At 32.9% G+C, this 16,993-nt stretch overlaps 1 protein-coding gene across 2 annotated transcripts in view; it reads left to right on the forward strand.

The window, feature by feature from the left end:
• The first annotated feature begins 3,227 nt into the window (after positions 1 to 3,227).
• The window catches only part of LOC133185599 (uncharacterized), a 37,981-nt gene continuing 24,215 nt past the window's right edge, over positions 3,228 to 16,993 (forward strand). For both annotated transcript variants that reach the window (XM_061320911.1, XM_061320910.1), the window contains exons 1-5: positions 3,228 to 3,264; positions 9,332 to 9,456; positions 9,612 to 9,758; positions 10,250 to 10,493; positions 16,744 to 16,844. In XM_061320911.1, coding sequence (XP_061176895.1) covers positions 9,376 to 9,456; positions 9,612 to 9,758; positions 10,250 to 10,493; positions 16,744 to 16,844 — 573 coding nt within the window. In that variant the 5' untranslated portion in view covers positions 3,228 to 3,264; positions 9,332 to 9,375. The remainder of the gene's footprint in view (positions 3,265 to 9,331; positions 9,457 to 9,611; positions 9,759 to 10,249; positions 10,494 to 16,743; positions 16,845 to 16,993) is intronic.

Genomic DNA, 16,993 nt, shown 5'->3' on the forward strand with positions numbered 1-16,993 from the left:
TTACCATGCCAAGAAAAGGTACGCATTCTAGTTTTAGATCGAACTCAATAAAAGCGGAATTAGCGTTAATCTGTGATTTTTCCCCAGGGAGATGTGTGCGAGGCAATTAATGTCAGCAGTTTTGAGGGAAGGATCTTAAGTTTTACTGGTTTGAAATTAAAACTAGAATACTTATTATTTAGAAGCCTTTGCACCTTTTTTCCTGTTGTTTTTTTTTTAAAGGGGGGGGGGATTTTCCATGCAAATCATATGCGGTTAAAAAAGTAAAAAAAAGAAGAAAAAGAAAGTGAAATAAATTGTAGTGAACTAATTAATTGTTCAGTAAAAATTAGACGCCTTTCAAATTTTTCAGTGTTTATATATCAAAATATTTTTTTCCTAGTATAAATTAACATCGGGCACGATGAACTTGGTTGTTTTGGAAGTTTCGTGCCTTATTAAGGTATCATACCGGTAATTGACCAATGAAAATGAACTTAGTCAATTGTAGTTCCATACATATAAAATTATTTTTTCCTTTTGAATTTTTTTTTTATTTCCTTCCAGTCTATTTTTTTTTTTTTTTTTTTTTTTTTTTTTTTTTTTTTTTTTTTTTTACAATTTTGGTACCTGTATCTAGTGCATTTTACATTTTTTTGTAAATAAATAAAGGTTTTTGACAGGAACTATTTTTTTAGGGCATAGGAGGCTACTTCCTGGGGTAGAAGTTTTTTTTTCTTTGACTAAGAAAACGGAAAACTTAGGATCCACCCCTTCAAATCTGCTGCCGTTAATTGTCTCGCCAGCGTTAGAGGAATATGGGTGATTTGCATCAATTACACTTTTATTGACTCCATCGCTGTGGAAAAATGGACGGGATTTCTTGGCATGTTGATACGTAAAAAATTTACCTTTTTTACATATCAATAAGGTTCATACATATACAAAAACCAAGACGCAAGTATCTGACTGTGTAAAAAATTAGCTTTTAACGCCCTATGAATAAGCCGAGTATTTGATACAAAAGACTGTATTAAAAAAAAAAACAAAAAAACAAAAAAAAATAAACAACAACAACAACAAACAAACAAACAAACTGAAATGTATAATGTATTGATTAAAGCACAAAATTTTACAGCTTTAATTGTATTTGAACAATATCTTATTCATTATTTTCTCTTTTCATGTAAGCAGTGAGGAATAATATATACACATTTTACCGATAAAGAATCTGGGGGGATAAGACGAGCCATGTGCCCACGCCCATTTTTCGGCTATGCAAGAACATTTATTGGAAAAAATCACTCAATTGTTCGAATTTACTTAAGCATTTTAATGTTTACCGTAGTTTTCAAAATGATATTTATATTCTAAACAAGCTAAACAGTTGACTTTCATTTACTGTCACAAATGTCTAACATGGGCAAGGACTTCTATTAATTAATCTGCATATTGAGTGTTTACACTTATTGTGGAGATATTATAAAAATGTTAACATCGTATATAATGATAATGGTGATCTAGAAGCGCTTTTATTTAAAATAAATAAAAACGGGAATAAAAGTTTTCAAATATCTATTATAATTTTTATCCGGCATTTTAAATTTACTGTAAATAAGTTCATTACTACATCTATATATTTTATTTCCAGCGAAAAATATGCTATTCCTATAGACATATTTTATAAAGTAAAACAAAATTAAAATAAAAAAAAAAATAAATTAAAAAAAAAAAAAAAAAATCAAAAAATTAGACCATCACTCGAACACTTTCCTCAATAAACGTCCCTTTAAAGAGCTCCTCGCTAACCACTTGACCACGGAGGCACACATACATGTCTATTTAAATAGCATACAGTTCTCTATATTTAGCAAGCGTTTTTGGACTTAGAATTTTTTAAGACCACGGTGAAAATTTAAATAAGTTAACTTAATTTTTTATGTAGAGTGGGTCTTCATACCAAATTTTTGCAAGTGTAAAAAGCAACATCTTTCCATTGCCTTTCATTAATCGTTCTCAAAAAAATGGTACGATGACCCACTCTATTTAAAAAATGTAGTTATATCATCCAATTTATGTCAGTTTCTGTGAAAATTGAGCGTGATGCCATTTTGTTGTGTTAATCAGAATCATTTTCGCTGTTACAGTATTCAGGTTTTGTCAAATTTATATGCAAATGGTAATAAGCATTACATTAATTAAACAAAAAGTGAAATTTTTGTAAAATGAATTTATTGATTTTCTATCGATCGTTATGTAGGCATATGGCACGGCTTATCCCCCCAGTTTCTTTATTAGGAAAACCTACTACATATATGTAATAGTCTTTCGATATATAAATATATTCACAACTTATAGTGTTATCAACGATTTACCATTATTTCAATGACCATTCACACATAAGCTTTTCTCATGTTCCTACAGCTATAATTGTCTCGTTTTTCTTTTCAACATCGGGCTCGATGCTATATGATGTTCTAGAAGCTTCCGTCAATATTAAGATCGGTGAATGACAAAAATAATTTGCACATTTCCCTTTTTAATCGGTTATCACAACTTATTTCTTTTATGTCATTTAAATCAAGTTTTGATCGAATAATTCAGTGATGACGTTTTATGAAATAAATACACGATTGATTGTTGTTAGTTTCATTGAAAATTGCCAGAAACTTAGATCCGCCAACCGGAAACGCCACCGTACTCACGTTTTTGCTATTTCATGGCTGTTTATAGAAAATAAAAGTAGACTTTTAATTTAATGTACGATACTTGCAATGCGAGTGAAATCTAAATATAGTTTACGGACATCATATTGTATCTGTTGTATTCTTAGAGGAGTAAGTAAAAACTCTGGTGCATCCGTTTCGGAGTTTATTTGCAAAATTTAATGAGGCCAAAATCTATACTTATAAATTAATAATTTATTAATTTATAAGTATAGATTTTGGCCTCCTCGGAAATATAATAGGATTTTGGTTGCTTAATATATCTCTATGTTATTGACATTATGTTAAAATCTTACAGTTTTTCCATCAATATTTTTACACTATTAGACTATCCATTCGTAACTATACTCGGCCATTTTCCGAGAGAGAAATAATTAATTATTAAATAAAATAATTATTTCTCTCTCGGAAAATGGCCGAGTAGTTACGAATGTTAGACTATCCGGGAAATTAAGTCGAACCGATCTTCTTCTTAATTTTAGAAGTCAAACATCCGGTGAATTTTTGGTGAGAAACTGAAATAATGTTCTGTGAAAAATCAAAGGGGCATTTGTGTTCGGTAATCGTTTTCAGAACTCCCAATATATTCAACTTAGCAATAATTTTTTTAAAGTTAACTTTGTTTGAATTCAGATTTCAGTCGAATGTCTAAGAGTTAACGTTACAAAATCCACTTCTGAATTTACTTTCTGTCAAAACATCGCAATAAATATCGAATTCAAGGATAAAAGAAATTTCAAATTGTTTATACGTTATGTATTTCAGAAAACAAGCAATGCAATTAAAGTACATTCAAGTACATGAAACATCATTATTAACGTCTAAGTGTGATATTTACCATTTTAACCTGTTAGAATTTTCCTGCCCTTATAGAAACGTCTGGAATCAAATGTAAACGTCCATCCCATCTACCTGTTCACACGAGTCCATTCAACAGGTTGGGAACAGTTCCTTTTTCGGGGAAGTATTACTATAAAACGGGATTATTCCTCTTTTCAGTAATAAAAACATTACTGTGTACGGGAATTTTCACTCGTTTACCCTCTACTCTCGTGTTTTCTTTGAATAAAAGATTAAGTGCAAGAATATTTTCATATCCTCTAAATATTTATAGTCTATTAAGTGTATGTATGCTCAAAACTACAATATTTATCGCTGCAAAATGCTGAAAAAGAGTGATGAAATATTTCTACGATACAAATTTCTTACGGAAGCTTATCTGTGTTAAAATTGCGAGATTGAATACGTTCAGCACTTGATAACTCGTTCATGAAATTATTCGTTCTGATTTAATTTTATATAATTTCTTTCAAAGACATCGGAAAAATAATTTTTTATACCATTGTTTCTTACAGATGAAAATAATTATTTGAAATATTAAATTTTAAAACATAGTCTTTCAAAGATGGTTTTAGCATGAATGCCCTTATAAGATTCCACACTTTTCGTATCATTCATCTACAGGAAAAATTAAAGTAAAAGTCATGGATTACTGCTGCACATGAGCTTAAATTCCTATGCATGTTCAAAAGATGTCACCTCCACGAAAACAAGCTATGAAATTTTCCGTTTTTGAACAAATATTAATATAACTTATAAGGGAAATATTCACATCCGTTTGAAGAATACTCATGATTCGTACGATTAAATCTCATCTTACTCCTGTCTGCAGCACTAAAGGACCGAATTTTTTTGTCAGCGAGGTTGATTTAATAAAGTTTAAATACATCACATCGTATTTTTCATGCACTTTTTATTTAATAAACGGATTTGGGGCATTATTTTAAATAATTGACGAAAATTCCCGTATTCAGTAATGTTTTTTATTACTGTGAAATGGGGTTCGTTTAAGGAATAATAAATACAAACACCATGTTGTTGTTGTGGATAAGTGTATTATCAGTAGTATCAGTTTTATCACAGCTCTGAAATATATATAAACAATCATAAATATTTTAAGACAAAGCATACATGTAGATCACTTGCCAGATAGCACGGTCAAATGAAGAGTTATTTCCCTTTAATTGTGCTCATAGATAAAACATTAAGAGTTATCTTTCTTAATCAATAATATGTACAAAGTATGAACACTCTGGAATATATAGATAAAACAATGAGATCAAATTATACTGAACTCTTCCAGAATAATATAATTATATTGACAATATACAAAATATATACATCATACCTATATGTGATATAGAGCCATAACTCCAATATATATATATAGCTGAACACAGCTGTACTCTATTCAGTGATCTGTGTATGAATAATATAAATATAACTTTACTATATTACACACTTATTGTCACAGATACAAAATATACTTATTACTCTGAATATTTACAAAGTCATAAAATAATCACACAAACTGAACTTTCATACTTTATATTAGAATATTATTATTTGGGAATTTACCAGATAAACAATTATATATAGAATATGAAATTAGGAAAAGTAAACTTACATTCTGTCCTGTCTTGGTCATTGTCATAAATAAGTCATAAAATATCAAAAGGCCAATATGTCTACTCAGACCAAGATCTCCAACAAAAGTAATTAACTAAGTAACAAGAGGCCCATGGGCCACATCGCTCACCTGAGCACATTGGCTAGGGGAAAAAAAAAAACAAAAATCAGTTTAGAATTGAAAAGTTAATGGGGGGGGGGGGAGGGATTTGAATTTTAAACTACCTGATGATGCTTTCATATCAATATAACAAATGGCATTGCTGTTCCTGAGCAGAAGATTTTTTCCCATATATTCATTTGTAAAAATTTGATCCCCCATTGTGGCCCCACCCTACCCCCGGGGTCTCTCATTTGAACAAATTTCATTCTACACTACCCAAGGATGCCTCCATATCAATTTTACTAATCATGGCTTTTCTGTTCTTGAGAGAAAGATTTTTTCCTGTATATTTCTATGTAAAACTTTGATCCCCCATTGTGGCCCCACCCTACCCCCAGGGGTCATGATTTAAACAAACTTGAATCTGCACTACCTGAGGATGCCTCCATATAAATATGACCAATCATGGCTTTGCTGTTCTTAAGAGGAAGATTTTTAAAGATATTTTCCTATATATTTCTATGTAAAACTTTGATCCTCCATTGTGGCCCCACCCTACCCCCAGGGGTCATGATTTGAACAAACTTGAATCTGCACTACCTGAGGATGCTTCCATATAAATATGACCAATCATGGCTTTTCTGTTCTTAAGAAGAAGATTTTTTAAAATATTTTCTTATATATTTCTTTGTAAAACTTTGATCCTCCATTGTGGCCCCACCCTACCCCCGGGGGTCATGATTTGAACAAACTTGAATCTTTACTACCTGAGGATGCTTCCATATAAATATGACCAATCATGGCTTTGCTGTTCTTAAGAAGAAGATTTTTAAAGATATTTTCTTATATATTTCTATGTAAAACTTTGATCCCCCATTGTGGCCCCACCCTACCCCCAGGGGTCATGATTTGAACAAACTTGAATCTGCACTACCTGAGGATGCTTCCATATAAATATGACCAATCATGGCTTTTCTGTTCTTAAGAAGAAGATTTTTAAAGATATTTTCCTATATATTTCTATGTAAAACTTTGATCCCCCATTGTGGCCCCACCCTACCCCCGGGGGTCATGATTTGAACAAACTTGAATCTTTACTACCTGAGGATGCTTCCATATAAATATGACCAATCATGGCTTTGCTGTTCTTAAGAAGAAGATTTTTAAAGATATTTTCCTATATATTTCTATGTAAAACTTTGATCCCCCATTGTGGCCCCACCCTACCCCCGGGGGTCATGATTTGAACAAACTTGAATCTTTACTACCTGAGGATGCTTCCATATAAATATGACCAATCATGGCTTTGCTGTTCTTAAGAAGAAGATTTTTAAAGATATTTTCCTATATATTTCTATGTAAAACTTTGATCCCCCATTGTGGCCCCACCCTACCCCCGGGGGTCATGATTTGAACAAACTTGAATCTTTACTACCTGAGGATGCTTCCATATAAATATGACCAATCATGGCTTTGCTGTTCTTAAGAAGAAGATTTTTAAAGATATTTTCCTATATATTTCTATGTAAAACTTTGATCCCCCATTGTGGCCCCACCCTACCCCCAGGGGTCATGATTTGAACAAACTTGAATCTACACTACCTGAGGATGTTTCCACATAAGTTTCATCTTTCCTGGCCCAGTGGTTCTTGAGAAGAAGATTTTTAAATGATGCCATTATTTTTTCACTAATTCCTAATTATCTCCCCTTGAAAGGGGGCGTGGCCCTTCATTTGAACAAACTTGAATCCCCTTCACCCAAGGATACTTTGTGGCAAGTTTGGTTGAATTTGGCCCAGTGGTTCTTGAGAAGAAGTCGAAAATGTGAAAAGTTTACAGACGGACAGACGGACGGACGGACAGACGGACGACGGACAAAAAGTGATCAGAAAAGCTCACTTGAGCCTTCGGCTCAGGTGAGCTAAAAACCAAAAGAGAGGGAAACTAACCAACCAATGAAATCCAAGTTGGCCTGGACACTACACAAGATATATATAGAAAAGGGACAGGGGTTTAAATGACCACTGTGATGTCATACATCTATAAATAACTAAATAAACACAGATTGATGTAAATAATTCCATGTGGATTTATTCAATAAATGAAATGCTGTAAAGAAATAAATATGACAATTTAACTGAATTAATGTAATCCTGAAATATAATAATTAATATATGAAATAAATCACCCTATCACAACTGAAAAGAGGAATAATCCTGTTTTATAGTAATACTTCCCCGAAAAAGGAACTGTGCCCAACCTGTTCAACCAAAGTACATTTGCCATATTTCCTGTATGCTCTGTACCCCATTCAATACATATCCTGTTCGCCCTTTTGTAACTAGAGGTTGCACTACAGTATTAAATTTTGCTAAATATATATATATATATATATATATATATATATATATATATATATATATATATATATATATATATATATATATATATATATATATATATATATATATACACATAAAGCACTAAATATGACCGACGACACGAACAATAATAATTGTCAAATTTTCGGGACGACCTGTCCCTTCCTCAGGACAAAGAAAAAAGTTAAGAAGTCATAAAAACAAAGGAAATAGAGAAGCAAAAACAACTAGCACTACTACTAAACTACCAAACACTAAATATTTACAATGTTACATGTTTAATTTGGAGTTTATAAACAGTTGTGAACAAAGAAATCCGGATCGCTATGAATTGTGTCCGGTCTATCGGGTGTACTCTGGTGAAGTGTGATTTACAGAATTGAACGAATTAATTATCGCTAATTAATTACGACCAACAGTAAATCGTATATTGTCTTATTCTCTCAAAATAGCGTAACTCTACATGATAAAAAGAAATTAAAGAAAGATAATATGGAAGGACAATTTTGAAATATGAATCGGAAAAAAAGAAATAGACAAAAATGTAAGCTGTAAATATTTGGGTAGGTTGTTCCAGGATTGCTAATACGAATTAACAGTAAAGTTTACACTATATAGAGAGAATGAACTTGTTTGTTACAATCTGGGATTGGGTCTAGTTCACGTTCATCCTGGTGAAGTCATATATATACATGTATATATATATATATATATATATATATATATATATATATATATATATATATATATATATATATATATATATATATATATATATATTCTTACCAAAGATGTACAACTTTGAATAGCTAGGTGGTCTTAATTTAAAACAAACTTTTGAAAGGTTTCCTTTTCAGATCTTGCACGCAAGTTTGTTTCAGTAGAAGTCAAGCAGGTGCTTGAAAATCAAGTGCAGGACCAATTCACTCCCCCCTCAAATACAGTATATAAAAAAAATCAGCACACTTTAAAGTTTAATGAATCTGGTCAATACAGGAAGTTTAAATATCGTTTTTCATCTCGTAAAATAAATTCAGCTCTTAATTGTCTCATGCAAAAATGCCTGAATTGGGATGGGAGATTCAGGAATTATTTTGCGTCAGCCATTTTTGATGTGAACCTCAATTGAAATACTGTTACAACACCTAGAGCATATATGTCAATGAATATATAAGGTTACTTTTTAATTAATGAGATATTTATCAGACAGGAATATGACAGTTGAAATCATCTATTAAAATTATTCCTTTTTATGCATATGTGTATTTCATTTGTATGCTGCATGCATGTTGGATGAATATTATATATAATTCATGCAGAAAAAATGATGAAATTCTATTGAAAAATTATCTGACTTACATATTTAAGGCAAATAGACCTTGGGCAAAGTGTTGGACCAAACAAACTTATATGGGCAAATGAGAATTAGGATGAATGGCGAACATACATTAATTCATATACAATGGGGCATATCTGTAATAAAACAATAATAAATAAATAAAGTTACTCTAAATATAAAACCATCACACTATATGATATTTAACAAATGTTATATTTAAATTTAAAAAAAAACATTTACCAAAGTATTGCACAAATATATTCATTTCCTTTATTGAGTCTTCTTTTTTATTAACTATCCTTTCATCCCTGTTTTAGATCATTTGGATTCTAAGCAGTTGCTTGCAGAATTGAAGAAAATGAATGATTACATGTAACAATGGCTCAGAAGGAGGTGGGGTCACATCATGCCAGCTATGATGACCTTCATGTGACCCATGACCTCCCAGTTCCAGAAGGGGTATGAAAATACAAATGCACACATCTAACTAAACCTGAAAGGTTATGAAAAAAGTATTTGAAAATACTTCATGTTGTTTTTACATATTCTTTGATGTTTTAACAATTTTTTACAATTCTTTTTCACTGTTATGAACTTTGTTTTTCTGTCTACAGTCCCCTTCGAGACGAGAGACAAAATCACTACATGACCTGCAGCTGGCTGTAAGAAACTCTGAAGAAAAGAAAGTGACAGAATTCCTTACTTCGTCTGGATCTGAGATCAAAATACAAACAAAAGGACAGATTACTAAACCGGAGAGTGTAAGATAATCTGTGGTGAAGTATAAATAAGTAGCCAGCTGAAAGCTCAGGTGGTAAAGCACCTGCCTAAAGTTCAGGGGAACCAGCTTTGAATCCTGATCTGGTCCATGGCATTTTCACCCTTCCTGTCACAGATTATTATTTTTAGTTTGAAACTTTGACTTAGCTGGCAATTATTTGAAAGAAAATTATCTTTGGTCATTGTAAGTACATCTTGAGTCTGTGTAACAAATTTTTCTTTGCAGGAGATTTGTTTTTAAATTCAATGGATTTAAAGCAGACAATATACATTTTAGAAGTCCTTGTACATGAAATAATGAAATGATATAGGACATTTGAAGCGAAACCTAGGGCAACTTATATCCATGTACTGGTTAATTCTTTTGATCTCTTCCCATGTTTTAGATATCAGATTCTGGTAAATTATTTGGGTATTTCAATGTTTCTGATATCAGATTCTGGTAAACTATTTGGTTATTTCAATGTTTCAGATATCAGATTCTGGATTCGAAGGCAGTGAGACTCCACCTCAATTCCAAGATGAGGCTGCTATTCTAGGAAAAGTTGGAGGAGGACAGTCCAATGACTCCTCCCAGACAGACGTTGGGGAACCCCCTCGTCTACTTCTTGTGTCCACAAAAATCAGGAACAGCATCTACTTCAGGCATAGCATCAAGCCCAATGTGATTTTTGTACAGTACAAGTATGACTCCATGACAACAGATGGAATTCTGGGTAATTTTTTCCCCTTTCCATAGTCTCAAATACTTAATTCTATTAATATGTTGATGGTGCAACCATTAGGGCGAGCGCAGATATGTATTCAGTTTTAATTTAGATCGGGCTCTTCAAACTGCACGTGACAATTGGTCTAGACTCTGATGTCACATGACGTTGTATATAAGTTGCATTAACAAAACAAAGTCTGAACACTACTAATTGTAATAGTGAACATTTAATCTACTACATGTAATTATCTGCTATATTAAATCAAGGTGAGTTAATTTTTTTCTTAGAACTTCTGGGTACCTCTAGAACATAGTTTACGGCAAAATGCAATTCGCAAAGCATTATGGGACCACAAGTTACTGTGGAAAACAAAATCATTTGGATCAATGTGCAAAGTCTGAATTTTCTCTTCGCCCACTCGTTGCACTCACCATAAAGATATTTTGTATTGTAAATTAAAAATTACAAATAAGCATCATCAGGATGCAAACTTTTATACCCCCCGCTTGAAAAGTGTGGGGTATATAGTGATGAGGGTGTCCCTACATCTTTCTGTCCATACTTCCTTCCTTCTGTACATCCTACCATCCACTTGGGGGACCCATCTTTTATCTGCAACTCCCCCTATACCACTGAATAAAATTTAATAAGACTCTCATAGAATCTCTCTTACATAGTCCCACTGTGCACCTCCTATTTTACATTTTAATCAGACAGATATTTGGGGTTACCATAGCAAAACTTGGACTTGTATCTTTCTATAGCATTGGGGGGTACCAAATCTCTTATCCGCAACTCCTATGCCACTGAGTAAAATTTAATGACACTTTCATTGAATCTTTATTATCGTTGTAAACCCTAAATTCGTCCGTACCCTAAAATCGTCCTCAAACTTCACACAGCCGGCACGTTTTGAACTATGTATCGATGACGTCATTTTTAGCTCACCTGAGCCGAGGCTCAAGTGAGCTTTTCTGATCAAAATTTGTCCGTTGTCTGTCGTTGGCGTTGTTGTTGGCATTGTCGTAAACTTTTCACATTTTCATCTTCTTCTCCAGAACTACTGGGCCAATTTCAATCAAACTTGGCACAATGTATCCTTGAGTAAAGGGGATTCAAGTTTGTTCAAATGAAGGGCCACACCCTTCTCCAAGGGGAGATAATTACGAAGTAACAAAAAATTAATGGCATTATTGAAAAATCTTCTCCTCAAGAACCAATGGGCCAGGAAAGATGAAACTCATGTGGAATTATTGTCAGGTAGTGTAGATTCAAGTTTGTCCAAATCATGACCCCCGGGGATAGGGTGGGGCCACAATGGACGATCAAAGTTTTACATAGGAATATATAGGAAAAAATCTTCAAAAATCTTCTTCTCAAGAACAGCAAAGCTATGATTGGTCATATTTATATGGAAGCATCCTCAGATGGTGTAGATTCAAGGTTGTTCAAATTATGATCCCCAGGGGTAGGGTGGTAATAGTAGTTAAATTAAAGAAAATAAAATTCTTAAACTATCTGTTTTTTCCTTAGTTCCATTTTTTATTGAAAGTGTACATGGCAGTTATGTTCCCAAAAATCTCTTCCAGATCAAATTTACCTTCATTTTATTATTTTATACCTGTCAGTGTATTGAATTACGTGCATGGGTTTTTAATTTAAAATTTGAAAACAAAAATTTAATGCTCCCAATTCATAAGGATCTTGTACACTTTCCACCTAGATATTGACATTACCCGTGTTTGGTTGACGTACTATGCAGCCATGCGGGTATTAGAAATTATTTCGGAAAAAAATCTAAGTCATCACTGCAAATGATAGAGTCTCCAAAACTCAAAGATTTTATCAGTAACTTTGACTAAAAACTGTGAATGCTTCCAACAATAGAATTTCTGTTGGTCCTCCAAATTAAAACATTTTATATCATGCTGGTGGTTTTTCTTTTTTTTTTTTCTTTCGTTTTTTTGTTTTTTATAAGTTGTATATAATCAAGATTTTTTTTACCTCCAGGAATATTTTATTAAAATGACAAATAAATAAAATCAATATTTATCATACATAAGAATTTATCATAACCCTCCCCCCTTAAAAAAAAAGCAATCTTTCAACATGCCCAAGTAATGATGATCACATTGTTTGAATAGATCTACTTTTGACCTTGCTCAGTCGCCAGTCCTGATCAAAACACCCCCTCCCCCTTCGCAAAAAAGTCGAAAAGTAGTCAAGTAATTAAGAAGAGAATATTTCATTTTTATAAACCAAGAATTTATTTTATTAAACAGTCGTTTTATTTAGTCGACCAAAGAAGGTGTATTTTGTCACAATTTTTACCAGTTTCACAGGTGCCATGTGCATTGAAGCATAACTAATCCAGCGGTCATCTACTGGGTATGACATATTGATAATCAAGTAAAACAAGATCTTTACTGCCACTCTTTAGTTAATTTCTCATCTACTGCAGAGTAGATAATTTTTTTTCCCTGTAAGTGAATATTTTACACATTATAAATAGGTGATCAATTCAAGTCTATGCCGTAACCTCAACCATTAAATTAAAGTTTTCTGGGGGGTTTTCCAGATTGTGCTGGTCAGACTTGCACTGTTCAAATATATTGAATTTCTATCGGTTTTTGCCAGTAAGGCCAATGAATTTTGGAAAATCTGAAATGTAACAGTGTATAATTTGCATATCAGGTACTTTGATGAGCATGTATTGTATTGTACATGTAATGACATCGTTAACAGTGTAAATCTGAAAGCACACTCGTGTTTCTTAAAAAAGAAAACGGAGTCGGTAATAGCAAAAGCAATATTGAATGTTCTTAACGTAGGTCGCGGGTTTGCTGACGTCATTAAAACTGAGTACGCAATTTATATGATTTGGGCAACTTTCTTGTGCACATTTTATTATGACATCACAATATGTAAGACATTTTTTTAATTCTTCAATACAACAAACTGAAGTTATCACAGATTGAAAACTTGTTTTAAATGATTTTTTTAATGTTCGAAAATTGAAAGCGTTAGAAAGCGTTCATTTATCATCACATTGAGGCCACAACAGTATCACGAAAAGATGCGGAGCAACTGAACAAGTGTCAACTGTATGATTATTTTTTTTTTACTTTGACATATTTTAATAGAAAGTTTGTTTCACTGATAAACCGTCATTATATAAACAACCGCAGTTACAACTGTTATATCAAAAGTTTAAACTTTATTTTTAAAAAGGAAATTTATTTAAAAAAAAAAAACAAAAAAACAAAAAAAAACAAGTATATCTATATCACAATTGAAAAACTGCTCAAGTATGAAGCATAAAACATAAAAACGACACAGACCTTCTATAATAACAGCTTACAATGCTGTTAGCTTCAGATTATATTTAATTTGCTTTCCCGGTCAAGAAAATTGCCCTATAAATTGAAAAGTCGCTAAAAAAAATCTGGGTAGTAAATTGAAGCCTGTTGATAAGGCAAGATAGAATTAATTTTTAGATTTTCATCTCCATTTACCTCTCTTGAAGTGTTTCGTCCGATGGCTTTTTAAAAATTCTTTTCAGAAGTATTTAAATATAAAATCAAGGTAAAAGTTTGGGAGGTATCCCCCATTTGTATGCGAAAAACCGAATAAAGAATAAATAAAAAAAAAAAAACCGGCGAGGAATGCAGTGTAAATGCACCGTATAAATATAGATATGTATAGAGAATTAAGGCAGTGATGTTTAACTAGATTTAGATACATCTATTATCATAGAAAGATTTGAACAAAGTAAAAGTATTGCGACGAAGAAATTAAAGCTCCAAAATAACAGTCTCGGAGGTAGAGGTACTTGTGTGTTATTTCGCCTGATTAAAAAAGATTGCTGGCAGACTTATTAAAAATTCGCGCTATAGAAAACAGGGATATTAATTCGGTAGGAATCTGAGGAGGGGCGTGCCCCCATAATTTTTTCAATGTAATACATTAGAAAATCGAGCTAATTTACAGTTGTTGTCCCCCTCGATAATATTGCCAGTACATGAAAATAATATGCATATTAGAAAACAGAGGTAATTTGCGGTTGTGCCTCCTCTAGAATGTCTGCTTCAGGCCCGTAGAATGCGTGGGGGGGGGGGGGTTCCCAATTTTTTCTGAGTGTAGTATTTTGCTACAGTAATTTTTCCTATAGATGCATGCTGGTTGCCCCCCCCCCCCCCCCCCCCACACACACACTTTTTGCTGCTGTTATGTCGAGCCTGGCAAATCCAGGATTTGGACAGCTTATAAGGTTTTTTTTAGGTTGCTCCCCCCCCCCCCATATTGAAACCATTGCTACGTGCCTAAACTTGTCTGTATCTGTTAGGTTGCCCCCCCCCCCCCCCCAACTAAAAATTACATCCCATGTTCCTGTGTATCTTGGTGTTTTAAAAAAAACGCTCATCAAAGAATAAATTCTTTAAACTATTATAACGCCATGTTTTACAAATACTTTAACAATATCGAACGGTGTCAAGAATGAAAAATTGGACACTCAAAAAATGACAAAGTTCGGTGATCTTTTCATATAAAACACGAGTAGTTCTTGTTTCTTATTTTTTATTTACCAACAGAATTTGATTTATTTGGAAAAACGCTGCATGACAACATGTGGTGAAACCTCAGCGACATCCTGTTAAAAAAGCAGCTGTACATGTTGTATGTGTTCTCGTATTAGCATTACCAATGTGAAAATTCCGTATACGGGTCATTTGAAAGCACTTGATATACGTATCACAGGCATCGGAAGCAAATTACATCTAGAATACAAGTGTGTTGGGGGTCCAAACTTCGTTGATCGGTATTGAATTAAGAAAAAGTTTATTTGTTAGCACTTCAGCTGTTCCTCGTGAAGATTATTTATTTAGGATTTATATCAAGCAAAATGAAACAAAAATTAGTCTTCGATGTAGGAGAATATTGGACATATAACATGCATCATTTCAACTCGACAGAGAATAGATATGTATTTGTTGAAAAAAGATTATTTACTATAATACTCATCCCCTACCACATTTGCCCCTGAATAATAGTTGTACCTAACCACTCACCATTTCTCTTCCCTAACGTTTTGGCGATTACTCATATTCTTACTTGTCAGAAAATTTTGAACTTTTTTTTTCTAATTTTATTCTCTAATTAATATTCGTTCCCCCATTCTTGTAAGAAAAAAGTCTCTGAATCACGCTAGGAGTACTGCTCCTGCAAGCCCCCCCCCCCCCCCCCCCCAGCTAGCCTTCTCTCTCTCTCTCTCTCTCTCTCTCTCTCTTAGTTACAGCTTAAAAGGTGTTTCAGACAAAATACATTGTTACGTAACTCATACATCTGTGCTTATTTTAAATACAAACTTTACATTAAATATATATAAACATAAATTTCTTCTTTTTGTTTTTCTGCACTTTATACCGGACCGTATCCATGACGTCAAGCCTGACGTCGGGATAGTTTATAGCGTCATTCTTAAAAATGCTACATTTTGTGATGTAAAAGCAATTATTCGCATTAAAATTACGAGAAAACTAACTCGAAGACATATTAATTTTTTTACATAGATTTATCTGAAATCATCTCTGTGTGAAATGACCAAAAGAGAAACAATTTCGTCTGCACCATTTAAAAGTTACTGAGATTTTTTGAAAAGAAATCTTTCCTGAAAACGAGTCAAAAATGACGTTTTCTCTAAAGAATTCAATAGAATAACGTCGAAAATATTACGACAACGATGGGATGTTTGGGATTTAATAACACAAAAACAATGCAGACGAATTTAATAAAATTTTCAGAGAATGTACAACAAAAGTAGGAGATTCATATATGTGATTTTCATGGTATGTTTTCGAGCAATTTTAAAAGGTCACCAAACCCGCGACCTACGTTAAATCGATAAGAATATTTTTTTAAAAAATACCTTTTGTGTAGAAGAACTTAATTTACAATTTTTATTTTAATGATTTTCTACCTTTTTTATCCTGAAAAACAAATAGACCAATCGCTTGCAAAAAATGGATTTTGCCATTATACTCGGGGTGGGGGGGGGGGGGGGTTATCATTTTGTGAGCTCATTGCTCACAGTACCTCTAATTTTTTAACATGTTGATACAAAATTTATAATAGATTTTTTTTTCTATTAAGCTTTGTATTGACTCCCTGAGAGTGAGAGAGAGAGAGATTTCATTTCTCCATGTAATATTCAGCTTTGAATTGTTCTCAGTGGTTTATGTTTGGTACCATGTTTTAGGCCTTGTGAACCAGACTCTGAGTGACAGAAGAGTAGACAGCATAGCACTGATGATGAGCTGCTGTGGTTCAAACATCCAGATATCAGGAAAAGACGACAAGGTGAGGTTCTATTCACTCCTATTAAAGACCAACCCCTGCTGTTTAGATTCTTTAGTGTCGTAACTATACAGTTGAACTTTATTATCTTGAACACCAATATCTGGAATACTAGGGATATGTCGAAGTGAGTTAACAAGCAGTTCCAATCA

This window comes from Saccostrea echinata, unplaced genomic scaffold (genome assembly GCF_033153115.1).
Source record: "Saccostrea echinata isolate AGI-Se365-2 ecotype Australia unplaced genomic scaffold, CSIRO_AGI_Sech_v1 ptg000012l, whole genome shotgun sequence".
NCBI lineage: Eukaryota > Metazoa > Mollusca > Bivalvia > Ostreida > Ostreidae > Saccostrea > Saccostrea echinata.